This window comes from Budorcas taxicolor, chromosome 13 (genome assembly GCF_023091745.1).
Source record: "Budorcas taxicolor isolate Tak-1 chromosome 13, Takin1.1, whole genome shotgun sequence".
Classification (NCBI taxonomy): domain Eukaryota; kingdom Metazoa; phylum Chordata; class Mammalia; order Artiodactyla; family Bovidae; genus Budorcas; species Budorcas taxicolor.
In genome coordinates, this window is record NC_068922.1 from 23263866 (window position 1) to 23281100 (window position 17235).

Sequence of the window (17235 nt, forward strand, 5' to 3'; positions counted from 1 at the left end):
TTCATTTTGAGTCCTTTTTGTGAGTTCTCATAATAGATCACTTAATTTTGCTCAAATTCTTCCCGCCTACATTGCCATTGTGAGCAGGAAAATTAGCTGAGTATCATAATATATGTTTAGATTAACCCTTTTTTTATAAGCCAGTTTTTAGGTTTTTGTCAGTTTCTTGGAATTCACCTCTGAATTTTCTTATATAACCACAATAATGGTTCTTCCTTTATGACTCCACAACATGTCTTCAAGAATCAAAAGTAGAGAGAACTACACCTTTTTCACATCCAGAAAGTCCCCACAGCTCATTTCAGAAGGTTTTAAGCCTAAGATTGTAAAATGATGAACATACTTTATTTGGCCCGCTCTGTGTTGTTTTAAGGGGCTTCCCAGGTGGCACTAGTGGGAAAGAACCCATCTGCCAATGCAGGAGACATAAGAGAAGTGGATTCGATCCCTGTGTTGGGAAGATCTCCTGGGGCGGGGCATGACAATCCACTCCAGTATTCTTGCCTGGAGAATCCCATGGATAGAGGAGCCTGGCGGGCTACAGTCCATGGAGGTCGCAAAAGAGTCAGACACGACTGAAGTGATTTAGCACGCACGCATGCATGTTGTCTTACACAGTGGTTTTTTTGTTTTGTTTTTTAAAGTTTCCAAAACTTAAAAACAAGGCAATCATATGTCTGGCTTCTCTGGAAAAATCCAAGGATCTGACCGTGGTTAGGTCTGCATTCCCACGCGGCAGTGCTGGGCTGAAGAAGCCGAGTAGTTGGTACTCCTTGTATCTGGTGTATGTGTTTTTCCGGTTTACTATGCTCGCCACTCGGTTATTGTTCCTCTGGCTTCACTTAATTTAATTACTTGCCTGGGCCCCGTCTTGACCACTGCTGATCTAACCAAACCAAGTTCTGTAACAGTTAAGAGGGGTGAAGGCCATGGTGGTTGTTTAGTCATGTCCAACTCTTTTGTGACCCCGTGGACTGTAGCCTACCAGACTCCTCTGTCCATGGGTTTTCCCAGGCAAGAATACTGGAGTGGGTTGCTGTTTCCTTCTCCAGGGGATCTTCCCAACCCAGGGATTGAACCTACAGCTCCTGCCTTGGCAGGCGAATTCTTTACCACTGAGCCGCCAGAGAAGCCCTAAGGCCATGATGAGCACTGATAAAGCAAAATCACTTTTGCCTGATGCACCTGGTTTTACCTGTACCTATTATACACTGATGGACTTTCCTGTCTGTGTTGTTCCTGTCTAGTTAGCATAAAGTCATTTATAATATTTGATTCATCCAGCTTTAGATACTAGTAATCTTATGAATGTTGTTGATCTCAAATGTCCCCCCTTTTATCTGTGTCTCTTTTTGTTCAAAAAATTAAATATAAAGTCATACTGAGCTTGTCACAGTTCCATAGAGATGGCTGCCTCATTTCCTTCACTCAGCAATGAGGTATTGAGGAGGCCGAAGAGAACTAATTATTCCTTGGCTGAAAATAGCTGACCGTCAGATTTGAGGACTATATATCAGTTGTCTACATGCATGCAATCAATGGCTTTAATTATTATTTATGAATAAGAAAGGTGCTATTGGATAGCTTTATTTCCACTGACAATTTGAAGCCTAAAAAATTGTTTAAATTGAATAACAATTAGCATTTAAAAAATGTAATATTTTAACTGTAACAAAGGCATGAATAAGACAAGAAGGAAAGTGTGAAAAAGTGAATAGTATTTCTAGAATATATTTGTAATTTTTCAAAGAATAATTATGCATTCTTTCCTAATTTGTTTAAAGGAGATATACATTCCCACCATTTTTAAAAATAAGAAATTTTTTTCCATATTGAGAAGTAAGCTGAAGTATTTATATTTCTTTTTCCTTTATAATAATAATGTTAGTATAGTTAGCCCTAGCAGTAGCTATGTGTATAGTCAAAGACATGTTCATATTTCTTTTATTTTTTAAAAATAATTACATTGAAGAAAATTTGGCAAATAGAGAAGAAAATATATCACCAATAGTGCCATAAACCCCACTGAAATCCTGTTAATGTGTTGGTATAACAGGAAACCTTTTTTCTCTGTTGTTGTTGTTTTTTTTTTTTTTGACATAACTACTTCTAATCCTGCTGGTTACCTAACAGTATATGATTATGTCACATGTTCTTGCATAAAAGAAGATATAGTTGTTAAAAATTCACTTTTTGAAGATTCATTTAAAATTTACAAGGAGGTTAAGATATTTTCCCACACTGAAGATAAATTTCTTGGCTTGTTTTTTCCCCTGGTCAAAACTTTTATGAACATCTGTACATATCAGTCTTTGATTTCCAAAGTGTAATAATTAATTAAACAACCCAAACTCATTTCCATATTAGAGTTAAAATGAATTCTGTGAGATTTCTCCTATGGGGAGTAACTTTAAAAAATGTATTTATTTATTTGGTTGTGTTGAGTCTTAGTTGCCTCAAGCAGGATCTTTTAGTTGCAGCTTGTGGGATTGAGTTCCCTGACCAGGGACTGCACCCAGTCCCCTGGGTTGGGAGCACAGAGTCTTAGCCACTGGACCACCAGGGAAGTCCTCTCTGGGTATTAACTTTTAAGTATACCAGATTTTTGTAAGGGTTTCAGTTATTCCTGCTTTTTTTTTTTTTTTTAAGAATAGAAAAGTATAGGGAAGAAGAAAAGGGGAGATGGAAGGAAAATGGGAAGCTCTGCCTGAAATTGCACCCTGTGTATATTTCCCCAAACACTCCACGTCCTTGACTCCCAGCCCCACTCTGCACTGCGGTCTGTTCACACATTCACCTTTAGCAAAGTCCACCAGGACAGAACAATGTTTTACTGTATTTGGCTTCTGCAAGATCTAACTAACCAAGTTTCTGGCACACAGTAAGCATGTCATGAGCACTAAATGACCAGAAAAAAGAGCAAAATATGTGCATACACCAAGCCTGAGAGAGGACAGAATCATATCAGTATGGCTGGGGCTGTAAGTCAGACTATCAACCACACATGGCTTAAGCCTGAGGATGTTTTTCATTTCACATGACACAAAATTCAGAGTCAGGGCCATTCCAAGGTTGGTTATGCAGCTGAACAGTGTCACGGGGGACCCAGATGTTTCTTATTTTTGTACTCAGCCATCCTCAGCATATTGGTGATTTCTCCTATTACAGTTGCAAGATGGATGTAGGAGTCCCCAGATGTCATTTGCAGGCAGATGTACCCATGTCCAGCACAGATGAGGTGGTGTTTCCTCCTGTGTATCTCTGTTTATTACAGAGGAAAATCTGTCACAGATGCTTCCAGCTGACTTCTACCCAGGTCCCATTTGCCAGGATTGGTTCACAAGCCCATGCCCTGACTGACAAGAAGCCAACTGCGACTGGTACAGAAATACCAGAGGAAGCAATGGTATGGAAGAGAAGAAAGGTACACCACGGGAAAAAAGAGCAGTAGAGGCAGGATGAAATAGTTAGCCTGTGGTTTGTGTAATATATTGGATTGGCCAAAAAGTTCATTCGGGTTTTTCCATAACATCCATAATATCTTATGGAAAAACTCGAATGAACCTTTTGGCCAACCCAGTAGTATGGCTTGCATTATTCTAATGTAATGTGTATATGTACTCTTACCTGTATATATGTCTTGTACCCAGTATATGTATGAAAGTGGTTGAACAGTATTGTTTATTAATAACAATGTGTGCCATCTAAGAGTAGAGCCAGGTTTTGAAGGACCATGTAAACTGGAGAAGTAAAGTATATGAAACTCAAGTACAGCATTGATTGCTAGGCCCCATCCAGGTCCCCAGAAGCTTCATTCCCTTCAGGCAAGCCTTTCTTTGGTTCCCTCCTCATCCTTCCCATTATTTAGCATCACTATTTCAGAAAGAATGGAAAACAGCTTTAGATGGGAATGGGTAACAAGCTAGAAAAACTGGGGAGTTCAGGGAAAGGAGGATAATGGTACTCAATTATTCAAGGAAAGAATAAAATGTATGGGAGTTACAATGATAATATTTGTTTTAAAGAACTTTGTTTTCATTAATAGTACTTTTAATTGTTCACTGTATATTCTTTACTCTTAGAAACAGTGTGTAAAAATGAAAATACATACATAGATAAAGTAATCCTTATGCTTTCTCAAAATATGTAGCGCAGTAGAGTTGACCTTGAACGATGTGGGAGTGAGAGGTGCTGACCCTCCCTGGAGTGGAAAATCTGAGTATAATTTATAGTCAGCCTTCATATTATCACTTCCTGCATGTCTGAGATTCTGAATCCAATCAACCACTGATGGTGCAGTACCGCAGAGTTTATCATTGAAAAAGCCCGCCTACAAGTGTACCCACCTGGATCAAATCCAGTGTTGTTCAAGGGTCACCTGGATATATAGATTCCAGGCACCCTTGTATATGACTATATAAAGTTGATGTTACCATACAACAGGGAGGTCTGGCATGCTGCAGTCCATGGGGTCACATAGAGTCAGACACAATGGGGCGACTGAACAACAGCAACAACCATACCACACCTGTATAATGGAAATTGCATGATATCACACCCTTATGTTTTCTTCCCTTTTCCCTTGGGAAGAAAGAGTGATCACCTGCTTTACCTGCTTTATTGTTGGTCTTCAGGGAATGGCAGTAGAATCTCAAAGAGGTTTCCGAGGAATGTCTTCTATTGATTTGAGGTGGATATTCCAGTCAGTTGCTGCTGTTGTCTTTTTTTTTTTTTAATTAAAAAATTATTTTTTATTTTTACTTTTTGGGCATACTGTGCAGTATGTGAAATCTTATTTCCCTGAGCAGGGATTGAACTCATGCTCCCTGTAGTAAAAGCAGAGTCTTAACCACTGGACCACCAAGAGAGTCCCCTCCCTACCTTTTTTTTAAAAAACATATTCCTCTTATCTGCCTCTGGTTCTTGAGATTACATTTTAACTTCCCATTGTATTTCATATTCCACACTGGATGTTTAAATTGAAACATATTTGCTAATCAGTGTAGTGTTAATTTGTAGAAGTGTATCATTTGCACCAGCGTTGAGTGATTCTGGCACATAATAACCTTCCATTAATACTTGTTTAATGAAAGAATGAATGAATCGTTTATACAATATGGGACTTCTCAGATAATTATAATAATTGAAGGAAAACAAGTGTTGGACACTAACCTTCATTTTCTAACATTATTTCCTTTTAGAAAATGTGATATTACCAGTTGTTTGAAAAATTAAAGACTCTTCTTTAAAGACTAAGTGATATGCTGAATTGATAATTTGGCTATTGACATAAATTGTCCAGGAGTGGAATTGCTGGGTCATATGATAATTCTGTTTTTAGTTTTTTGAGCCCTGTCCATACTGTTCTCAATAGTGGCTGTACCGATTTACATTCTGCTGTGTGATGACCTAAATGGGAAAGAAATCTAAAAAAGAGGGGATGTATATGTATAACTGATTCACTTTGCTGTACAGCAGAAACTAATGCAGCATTGTAAAGCAACTATACTCCAATAAAATTTTTTTTAAAATAACAAAAAAGATATAAATTGTCAAGCTGCTACACATCTGAGAAAATGAGAACATAATTTGAAAGGAAGAGGTTGTAGAAATGGGTGTATGTGATTCAGTAAGAGAGTCCATGAACACGAGAGTAGGATCTGTAACTAGGTAGTGTATTTTATGGTTCTGAAAAGACATTTTTTACACATATATGGGTCTGCCTGTTTGCCTCACATTCTCTGTAATTTAAAAACTGTGTTTTTTTTTATAGCTGTTATTCTTGGACACCCAAGTAAATCAACATGTATATTCAAAAGATATTATTTCTGACATATCAAATGCTTATGATTAGTTTCTTTGATGTTAAAATTTATATATATTAAATCCTGTTGTTTGGTTATAGTTCTCATTTTTTAAAATGTTTTTGTATGTACAGCAAAAATGCACCTTTTGTGTACAAAGTTTTAAAAAATCTTTTAAAAGTACAATAAGATGAAAGGAATTAAAAAATCGACATTACTGGCACGAGATTCATGTTAATGTTTACTCATGTAAACAGTACAAAATACTGCCTAATTAGTGTGGTTGGTAAATTTTTGGTACTTTAATTTTCTCTGTTATTGTAAACCATGCATAAAATGCTTGCCTATTGAGAAGTGCAGAATTGTCAGAGCTTAAACAGCTGACATCTGCTTACTCTCTTAAAAAAAAAAAAAAAGAATAACAAGCCATTTCAGCCTAATCTACCTCAAATGTGTTCATGTAAATGGAGGTCCATCTATTGACCTGTATTCTTTTCAGCTTGCGATTGGCCCACATGGTTCATGAAACCAGGAAGGCTGATTTGAAATGCAGATGTCGAGACAGTGCAGTACACCCTCCCCTTTTTGCTTTGCTGTATCTGTCAAGGGTGAAAAGTGGCTTGTACAAGGGTCAGTCACCCATACTCACTTAATTACTTTTCTTGGACCCACAGAGCTGTCACAAGCTGTGGTGGATGCGGGAGCTGTTCCTCTTTTAGTGCTCTGTATCCAGGAGCCAGAAATTGCTTTGAAAAGGATTGCTGTTTCAGCCCTCAGTGATATCGCGAAGCATTCTCCAGAGTTAGCACAGACAGTGGTGGACGCAGGAGTGATTGCTCACTTAGCCCAGATGATCCTGAACCCTGACGCTAAGCTGAAGGTATTTAAAAATAAAGTTGAGAAACAAACAAACCAGGATTCCAATAATCTAAGAAAATGGAAACGATATGTGTGCAGATGGATAGTATGCATTTTTAGATATTAGTAAATTATCATGCAAAACAGGTCTGGGTATATTACGTACTTGGGTCCTTTCGTATGTGGAAACTATGCTGTAAGGACTGGACAATCAAGATGTGACTGGGGAAAAGTACATGCAATGTTGAAAACTAGAAGTAACATCAGAATTAATAATTAAAGTAAGGAATCATGTCACGATTAAACCTCAGGGTTAGAAGGGACCTAAAGGTTTTCTAGCCCACTATTATATTTACGTTTCCTATGAAAATGGCCATATTAGTCTTTCGAGCTTTCTAAAATATAATTTTCAGTTAATAGTCACCAATTATACTTTCATATTATAATAGTTATGTTCTATAAGATTTTAAGATTGTCAATGTTAATTAGACAATGTAAAATTCTTTAAAATGATAACAGCCACATGCCCAAAGTTCTGCTTGATCATGTTTGTATTACATTACTGTACTTATCATAAACTAATGATTTAAGTAGTGCATAATTAAGAAATAATATTCACCCAAAGATCATATTCTTTGGCCAGCCTCAATAAGTAAATATTTAAATAGTCAATAGTGTGAACTAAGATGTTCAACTTGGAAATTAGGAAATTTAAGAAATTGAGTATTTAGGTATAAGAGTAGGAGGTGAATACTTCAAGACTCTTAGCTTATGTTGGATTTTTGATTATTTCTTCCTCTTTATAAAGGCATTTGAATGTGTACAAAGCTGTTTAAATTATGTCTGAACTACACAGTGGACCCTGTATAACGTTTGGGTTTGGTTTTTGTTGAACAGCGTCAGGTCCTTTCAGCTCTCAGTCAGATTGCGAAACATTCTGTGGATCTGGCAGAAATGGTGGTCGAAGCAGAGATTTTTCCAGTGGTACTTACCTGTCTGAAGGACAAAGATGAATACGTGAAGAAAAACGCTTCTACTTTAATTAGAGAGATTGCAAAACATACACCCGAGGTAAAACAAGGGGAAAAGAAATCAGCTTCAAAATATAACCACATGCTGTTAGTTTTAGTTATTAAGCAGAACATCAATTTGTTGACAGGGCCCCGGGTGGTGTCACGTGTTGTCAGGGTTTCTCACTCTTAGCACAGTGGACGTTTTGGATGAGACAATCCTTGTTGTGGGGGGTGGGGGGGGCGCTGTCTGTATACTGTAGGGTGAATGTTCAGCAGCATCTCTGGCCTCTGCCCACTAGATGCTAGTAGCACCCCTCCTCTAAGTTGTAACAATCAAAAATGTCCCCATGTATAACCAACTATCTCCAAGGGGACAAAAGTGCCCCCACTTGAGAACCACTGGGTTGTAGCAATGGAGTTTGAGTCTGAAATCTCAAGTTTTAATCATTAATCATTGTCTGCTTTCCATTTCTAAGTTGTAGGGACCGTGGACCTTTGTTGTCCTGTCACTCTAGGTCATCTGGGTGTAGTGAGAGATAGTGCCCCTCCAGGTTGGGAGAGATCACCAACTCCCTGCTCAGCTGCTCATACACAGTGGTTCCTGCTCTGGGGTCTTAGATGGGAAAAAAATAGAGATGAAGCAAACGTGGGTAGATTCTGAAGTTGGTCTTTTTCTGTGCATATTTTCATGAATCAATTTCATTTCACCAAACTCTTCAGTATTTATTCTTTATTTCACCCAACATCTTTATCTGCTTGAGATTTTTCAAGATTGGAGTGCCAACAGCTAGTGATCATTGCTAGCAAAGGACAGATAATGAGGCTAGAATATTTCAAGTTTGACCTCATCTTTCAGTATTGAGTGATTAATCTGCTTCATACTCAAGCATTGTGTGGAGGGGGTGGGGAACGGTTTCAGCAGTTAGCGAGTTATGAACTAGCCCTAGGTTTAGTGTTTATGTGAGGAACTTTGACATCTATTACGATAAGGATAAAAATCATGTAAGAAAAATTGAACAGCAGAGAGGCTCACAGTGAGCATATTCTGTAATTAGAAATAGCAGGATTGTTATCCTTGTATATTTCTTTGATAAATATAATACTTTGGAATGATATTTCAGATTGTGTTGTTTAGTCCTTAAGTTGTGTCCGACTCTTTGCGACCCCATGGACTGTAACCTGCCAGGATCCTCTGTCCATGGGATTTCCCAGGCAAAAATACTGGAGTGGGTTGCCATTTCCTTTTCCAGGGGATTTTGCTGACCCAAGGATTGAACCTGAGTCCCCTGCCTTGGCAGGTGCATTCTTTACCACTGAACCACCATTGTTGAGGTCTGAAATTTTAAAATTTGGCAATGCTAACTTAATAGTATCAGACATCCTGGAATGTGAAGTCAAGTGGGCCTTAGAAAGCATCACTATGAACAAAGCTAGTGGAAGTGATGGAATTCCAGTTGAGCTATTTCAAATCCTGAAAGATGATGCTGTGAAAGTGCTGCACTCAATATGCCAGCAAGTTTGGAAAACTCAGCAGTGGCCACAGAACTGGAAAAGGTCAGTTTTCATTCCAATCCCAAAGAAAGGCAATGCCAAAGAATGCTCAAACTACCGCACAATTGCACTCATCTCACACGCTAGTAAAGTAATGCTTAAAATTCTCCAAGCCAGGCTTCAGCAATATGTGAACTGTGAGCTTCCAGATATTCACGCTGGTTTTAGAAAAGGCAGAGGAACCAGAGATCAAATTGCCAACATCTGCTGGATCATCGAAAAAGCAAGAGAGTTCCAGAAAAAGCATCTACTTCTGCTTTATTGACTATGCCAAAGCCTTTGACTGTGTGGATCACAATAAACTGTGGAAAATTCTGAAAGAGATGGGAATACCAAACCACCTGACCTGCCCCTTGAGAAATCTGTATGCAGGTCAGGAAGCCACAGTTGGAACTGGACATGGAACAACAGACTGGCTCCAAATAGGAAAATGAGTACATCAAGGCTGTATATTGTCACCCCGGTTGTTTAACTTATATGCAGAGTACATCATGAGAAATGCTGGTCTGGGAGAAGCACAAGCTGGAATCAAGATTGCCGGGAGAAATATCAATAACCTCAAATATGCAGATGACACCACCCTAACAGCAGAAAGTGAAGAGGAACTAAAAAGCCTCTTGATGAAAGTGAAAGAGGAGAGTGAAAAAGTTGGCTTAAAGCTCAACATTCAATAAACTAAGATCATGGCATCTGGTCCCATCACTTCATGGCAAATAGATGGGGAAACAGTGGAAACAGTGGCTGACTTTATTTTTCTGGGTTCCAAAATCACTTCAGATGGTGACTGCAGCCATGAAATTAAAAGACGCTTACTCCTTGGAAGGAAAGTTATGACCAACCTAGACAGCATATTGAAAAGCAGAGACATCACCATGTCAACAAAGGTCCATCTAGTCAAGGCTATGGTTTTTCCAGTGGTCATATATGGATATGAGAGGTGGACTATAAAGAAAGCTGAGTGCCGAAGGATTGATGCTTTTGAACTGTGGTGTTGGAGAAGACTCTTGAGAGTCCCTTGGACTGCAAGGAGATCCAACCAGTCCATTCTAAAGGAGATCAGTCCTGGGTGTTCGTTGGAAGGACTGATAGTGAAGCTGAAACTCCAATACTTTGGCCACCTCATGCGAAGAGCTGACTCATTGGAAAAGACTCTGATGCTGGGAAAGATTGAGGGCAGGAGGACAAGGGGACAACAGAGGATGAGATGGTTGGATGGCATCACCGACTCAATGGACATGGATTTGGGTGAACTACAGGAGTTGGTGATGGACAGGGAGGCCTGGCATACTGTGGTTCATGGGGTCGCAAAGAGTCAGACACGACTCAGCGACTGAACTGAATTGAACCAAACTGAACATAATATTCAAAGGTCATCTTATACTGGACTTCCCTCGTGGTCCAGTGATTGAGAATCCACCTTTCAATACAGGGGACAGAGGTTCGGTCCCTGGTGGGGAAATAGATCCCACATGCTGTTGGTCCTGCATGCTGCAATGAAGACCCAGCACAGTCAACTAATACTGCTAATAATAAAACCAAAATATCCTCTACAAAATATTTTTTAAAAATAATAGTTAAAAAAATAAAAATCATCTCATACTTTAGGGCCATGATAATGTAATTCTCCCTGTTTTCTCTTAGCTTTCTCAGCTGATAGTTAACGCTGGGGGAGTTGCTGCCGTGATCGACTGCATTGGGTCCTGCAAAGGGAACATAAGGCTGCCAGGCATCATGCTGCTCGGCTATGTGGCAGCTCATTCTGAGAACCTGGCAATGGCAGTCATCATTTCCAAGGTTTGTCCTTGCTTCCTTTCCCCCTGATTCTTGCAGCGAGATCCTCTAAGACAGACCAGAGATTAATACTCTCCCACAGAGTGTACAGTATAACTGATCAGAGACAAAGAATTACCAGCTTTTTTCCAGGCTTACTAGTAAGTTTGCCAGAGCAGTGCTTAAAGTAAGGTTGACTTGGCAGGAAGTCTGAAGTTTTACTCAAATGTCAGCACCCCTGAGTATTAGTATTATCTGTATCTAAGTAATGTGTATTTTGTATCTTGAAGGACTGGCTTTACAAATATATAAAGCATACTTTGATTAAAGACAACTAATATACCCAGTGGTCATTTGTATCATCTTGTATGGAAGGCTCTCTCTCCTTTAGCTTCCAGGAGCTAATTTCTCTTCTTAGACGTGGGCAATTCAGAGTGCACGGGCACATGTCGGATAGCAGTGTTGCTGTTTGCTTGCTTGAGGGATTTGGCCTTATCTCAGTTTACAACTCGGTATTAACCTACCAGATTGAATAACCCTGGCTCGTAGTAGGTGCTCAAAAAATATTTGTTGAATGAGTAAATATTGATCTCCTGAAGCACGCTTCAAAGGCTATGTGCTCCCAGTGTCTCTGGCAACCCTCTAGGGTGCAGGTTTCTTATCGGCATGGAAAACCCGCGGCTGTATGTTAAACAGAAGTGTGGATTTTTTTTTTATCCTTTGCTAATCCTCAGAATAAAAAGGAGCCTCAGATCTTTATTTTCTACCTATTCCTTGATAATACTTTACTTCACTCCCTCTTTATCCTGAGCTTTTCCTTTTGTTCTTCTATTACCAAAGACTCTGATAGTGACTAGAGCAGTAGTGCTGCTTCCTGAAGGGTCACGATGGGGATATTATTGGAATTGTTGATTCTCGGTTCTTGTGTGGATTGTCAGAAAGTCCACACATAGGAAGGACGAGGAAAGAAGCCTCGATTGCTTTTGCTTCCTGTGTTTCTGCCCCAGACTATCCAGGAGGTGCTCCCCCTCTTTGGTCTGGGGCTGCTGGCCTCTCACACCTGGTTGTCTTTCATTTAATTGAAGATCGAGGTGGGGGCAGCAGCAGTTTGAGGCCGATCACACAGCACTGCATCATTCTTTCTGGTTCTGTGTAGTACTGTCAGGACTGACAATACCTCCCATCTAAATAATACTTTCTAACGTTCAAAGCACTGTCTCACTTCTTGTCTCATTTGCTGTTCATAACAGCCATGGCTAGTAAGTCATCATTTTGGGGACTGTCTTCTTTTCCTCCTGCTTCTTCATTCTTGGTATGTCTCAGATGTATGGACTTTCTGGAAAGTTGCCTCATTCTGAAGATAGAAAAGATTCTGACCTTTTTTTTGTTTGTATGGGCTGACACACATTTTTAGTTGTAAGAAAGAAGTCAAAGAAGTAATATGGCAGATCTCTTCTGGAAATTGGTCTTAATAGCCAAATTTAGGGACTTCCATGGTGGTCCATTGTTTAACACTCCTTGCTTCCAATGCATGGGGATTTGGATTTGATCCCTGGTCGAGGAACTAAGATCCCACGTGCTGAGTGGTGTGGCCAAAAAATTAAAAAAAAAAAACAAAAAAAAAGAAAGAAATACAAAGGTGGAGGGAAAAAAACTATAGACGATCATTTGGCCTTTGCTTGTGGTAGGATGACCATGTGATAGTGGTTTTTGTGGTACTGAATTTAAGGTGATAATTTAGTATTGGCATTAGATAGTTTAGTCTCAAGTTAGAAAGTTATGCCTATACAGAATGAATTATAATTTGATTTGATTATTTGACTCTTCTTTGGGTATATAAGCTGTGATGCATTTGAGGCCCTTTAGTTAATTCTGTTTTATTTAGCTACAATTGAAGTACAAAATACAAGCACATGCCATCAGTGTGATAAAAGTACTCATCCCTTCTTTGACATTCAGTCAGATTAAATTGGGCAAAACTATTGTGTAAATGTTGACCAAAAGTAATGGAAATTTATTATTTCAGGAAAGATTTTAGTGAATATATTTCACCTAAAATTTACTTAAATAGGATTCTTGCTCATATTATTCATTTGATTTTGGGTCTATAGTAGGTATTTTGTTTTTGGATCTCGGTGAAAAGTTAATTTTTAAAAAGATTCTAAATTAACTTTTTTAGTTTAGAAGGAAAGCAAATGATTTTAAACTCCTATGCATTTTTAATTTGTCACAGTGGTATCTGGCTTTGCCTAAATACTAGCCTGTGGCATCTGTTTTTTGGTTAAATGCCTCTGTTTGGAGAGCAAACGCTAGTAGAGAGACTTAGTTTAGTTGGATTGTTACAGATAATTAAGGTAAATTAGTTCTAGTCGTTTTATTGACTTGAAAAATGACGGCCCCTGTGAAGTGCTCATTTATTGAACAGTTTAAAGGAGAAAAAGGATCAAGACTGAAATGATTCTTCTAATGTCTGAGAGACATGGAAGACCCTTTAATCCTGCTCTAGGTTCGTAACTCTTGCTCTTTTGATCCACACTGCAGGGTGTGCCCCAGTTGTCCCTCTGCTTGTCAGAAGAACCAGAAGACCATATTAAGGCTGCTGCCGCCTGGGCCTTGGGACACATTGGGAGACACACTCCTGAGCACGCACGGGCCGTCGCTGTCACAAACACTCTGCCTGTCCTGCTCTCTTTGTACATGTCAACCGAAAGTTCTGAGGATCTTCAAGTGAAAGTAAGTGCTTAATTCTTCACCGTTTTAATGAAGATTTGTTAGATTTTTAACTCGTTCTTATCATGTGTAATTTTAAATGTTTTAATTTTTATTGTGGACAATATCTTTTTTTTTTTTTTTTGGTACACTTGATTGACTGACTGATTTTTGTCTGTGCTGCTCTCTGCTGCTGCTCTCAGACTTTCTCTAGTTGCTGCGGGTGGAGGCAAGCCCAGCTGTGGTGCCTGGGCTCTTAGGGCACTTGGGCTTCAGCAGCTGCAGCTGATGGGCTCGCTAGTTGTGGTGCATGGGCTTAGTTGTTCCAAGGTATATGTTATCTTCCTGGACCAGGGATGGAACCTGTGTCTCCTGCACTGCAGGGCAGTTTCTTAACCACTGACTGGACCACCAGGGAAGTCCAACAATATCATTTTTCTGAGTCAGGAAATAAGTTTATCAGAAGAATTGAGGTGACTGTTTGAAAACGAATTACCCGTGTCTCTAAAAATCAGTGATAAAATTTAAAGGAAGTTTTCTATGGGTACAAAGTTTTTTGTAAAATAAATGTCTGATTGTTGCCATCTACATTTCTATTGACTTTTCTTATGGAATAGGAGTTAAATAATAGGACTTTGGAGGTGAAATTGGCCAGAGAGAGCTTTAGTCCATTTTAAATTAAAAATTGAGCCTAAAAAAATGTAAAAGGAATGCCTCTCCAAAGTCATTCCTGAAGCATGAGTGACGAGTGACCTCTCCTAACTCCAAGCCTGTCTGATCTTTTAGTTATGTCTTATATTTGTTCCTTGAAAGGAAAATGACCGTAAGATTCCCAAAATTAAACATTTTAAAGTCTTGTATTAAAAAAATGAAGACTTCTGAAAAAAATGTTACTAAAATGGCTCATTAAACATGAATATAAAGTAGGATGGGTTTTAAAAATAATTTTAGAATTTCAAAGAAAGAAAAACGTTTCCCAGCATACTCCCTATTAGGAAAACATCTAACTTCTTGAAAGCAGCTCTCAGAATTAACTTGAGTTGAGGGAAATACACAGAAAAGACAATAATTCAAAATAAAATGAACAGTAAGTTACATTACTCTTAAATTTGAAGGAAAACAATAAAGTAACAAATAGGAAAACACATTTTACAACAACTTTAGGTAGTATAATGGGACAGGAAATCTATTTGAACTGCACAGTTTGAGGGACTCTGAAAGCTATCGAGTGAGTCATTTATTTGATTTATTAATTTTACAAAAGTGAATTTATGTTGATTTGATTATGTTTGCATATTTTTTCTCTACAAACTCATTGAGGGAAGTTGATTTCTAAGATTAAGATTTCTAAGATTTCCATTTTTATAAGACTTTCTAGATCAAAGCAATGATTTAGTAGATATCTATTACTTGTCTCCAATGTTGAGTCTATTCCTTGGCAAAGCATGGTAGATGGTAAAGTTGATAATGTGCTTAGGTCTTTTCCTGTGTAACAACTCTGTGATTCTTTGACTTTCTGGTGAGAAAACACAACTCCATTTCCAGTTTTGACTTCTCTAAATATAGATGATTTACATATGTGTAATTTTAACCTATGAATGTCATTCTCTGTTTACCTCAAAAACCCATTATCATCATTGTCTTTCTTTCTCCCTCCCCCTTCCCCTTCCCTACTTCCTCCTCTTTCCTTCTCCCTCCTCCTCACTTCTCATCCTCCCCACCCTTACTCTAGTGATCCAGGGAAATAAAAGAATACATCAGCTCCAGCATGAATAATTAATAGCAGAGTAGATAGTAATTATAGTTTGAGAAACCCTTACAAATAGTCTCTTAGGGAGCGCTATATACTATTTACATGCTACCAAGTTTATATAACTTGATTTTTAATGAATGTTATGATGCTATATTGTATAAATATCATTGGAGTAAAAACGGTTGATTACTTTTTGAAGTCAGGTAATTTTTACTGTATATTAGTTTAACAAAGGTGGTTTTGTTAAAACATTAAGGTTTACTAATAGAAGGTTCCTTCTACCTTTATTTGATACAATATTTATTTTCAGGAAATACAGTGGGTATTAAATTAAAAGTGATTTATCAATCATTATCCTGTCATCAATCTTTCCAAGGCTTTAAATCCATACAAATGTTTTCTTATTGTAGGGACTTAATCATTCCTTTCTTTTTTTTCTTCTCCAAGGTCTCTTGGACTCTATCAGTTGTTTTAAAGGCTTTAGAGTTAAAGTCCAAACCCTTTGATTTGACACTATCTCAAAAGGGAAAAGTATCCAGGCACTTTAGGAACTGTCTAATGGTGTTTCTCATTTGTTGTTCTGTAGCAGCTTTCAAATTACAAGGCCATGTTGAAGTTACTTTTGTCCCAAAGACATATAAGCTTCTGTAAGCATTCTCTAATTGGTTCTGATCCAGGAGAGCCCAGGAACAGCCCCTTGGAATTTCTTGCACATTTTCACATAGTCTTACTATCTGCCTGTACCTGTGTAATTTCAAATGCCTTATGAAAACTGAAAAAAATGTGTATCTTTTATATAATCATCTTACCTACATATATTTTGAAAATATTCAGGCAGTTGTATTTTCATTTGTTTTGATTCAGAGGTATTAGATGGAATTAGTTTGGTATTTGAATGGTTATAAAGCTATTCAAACAGTTATAAGACTATTTCTAACATAATTATTTAAATATTACATTCTTATTGTCTTGGTTGTTCCCCTTTGTTTTTAGCAGCTTTATTGAAATATAACTTGTATTCCATATAATTTACCCATTTTAAACTATATAATTCAATGGTTTAGTGAAGATTCACAGGTGCTACCATTGCCACAGTCTAATTTTAGAACATTTTATTTTCCCATTAGCTGTCACTCCATGTCCTCCCTGTCTAGCCCCAGGCAACCATTCTTTTACTATCTGTCTTTGAGGATTTGCCTCTTCTGGACATTTCATTTAAACAGAACCATACAATATATGTGGCCTTTTGTGCCTGGCTTCTTTCACTAAGTGTAAGTTTCAGGGTTCATCCATGTTATAGCATATATCAATATTTTGTTCCTTTTAATTACCAAATAATATTCCATTATATTGATACGCTACATTTTGCTTTTCTATTCATTGCTTGGACCTTGGGTTGTTTCTACTCCTTGACCATCGTGAACAATGCCACTGTGAACATAACTGTACAAGTTTTTGTGTGGATGTGTGTTTTCATTTCTCTTGGGTATATACCTAGGAATGGACTTGCGAGGTCATATGATAACTCTTTTTAACATTTTGAGGGACTGTCAAACTGTTTTCCAATGTAGTTATACCATTTTGATTCCCACCAGCCATGTATGAGGGTTCTAATTTTCAATATCATTGCCATCACTGGTTACTGTCTTTGTTTTTAATTGTAGCCATCCTAGTGGGTATGAATTCGTATCTCATCGTGGTTTTGATTTGCATTTCCCTGATGGCTAAAGATGCTGAAATTTTTTTTCTTGTGCTTATTGGCCATTTGTATATCTTC

At 38.0% G+C, this 17235-nt stretch overlaps 1 protein-coding gene across 1 annotated transcript in view; it reads left to right on the forward strand.

The window, feature by feature from the left end:
- The window catches only part of SPAG6 (sperm associated antigen 6), a 58497-nt gene that overhangs the window by 28925 nt on the left and 12337 nt on the right, over positions 1-17235 (forward strand). Inside the window, exons 5-8 of the mRNA XM_052651185.1 lie at positions 6479-6684; positions 7560-7733; positions 10868-11020; positions 13538-13729. Of these exons, the coding sequence (XP_052507145.1) occupies positions 6479-6684; positions 7560-7733; positions 10868-11020; positions 13538-13729 (725 nt within the window). The remainder of the gene's footprint in view (positions 1-6478; positions 6685-7559; positions 7734-10867; positions 11021-13537; positions 13730-17235) is intronic.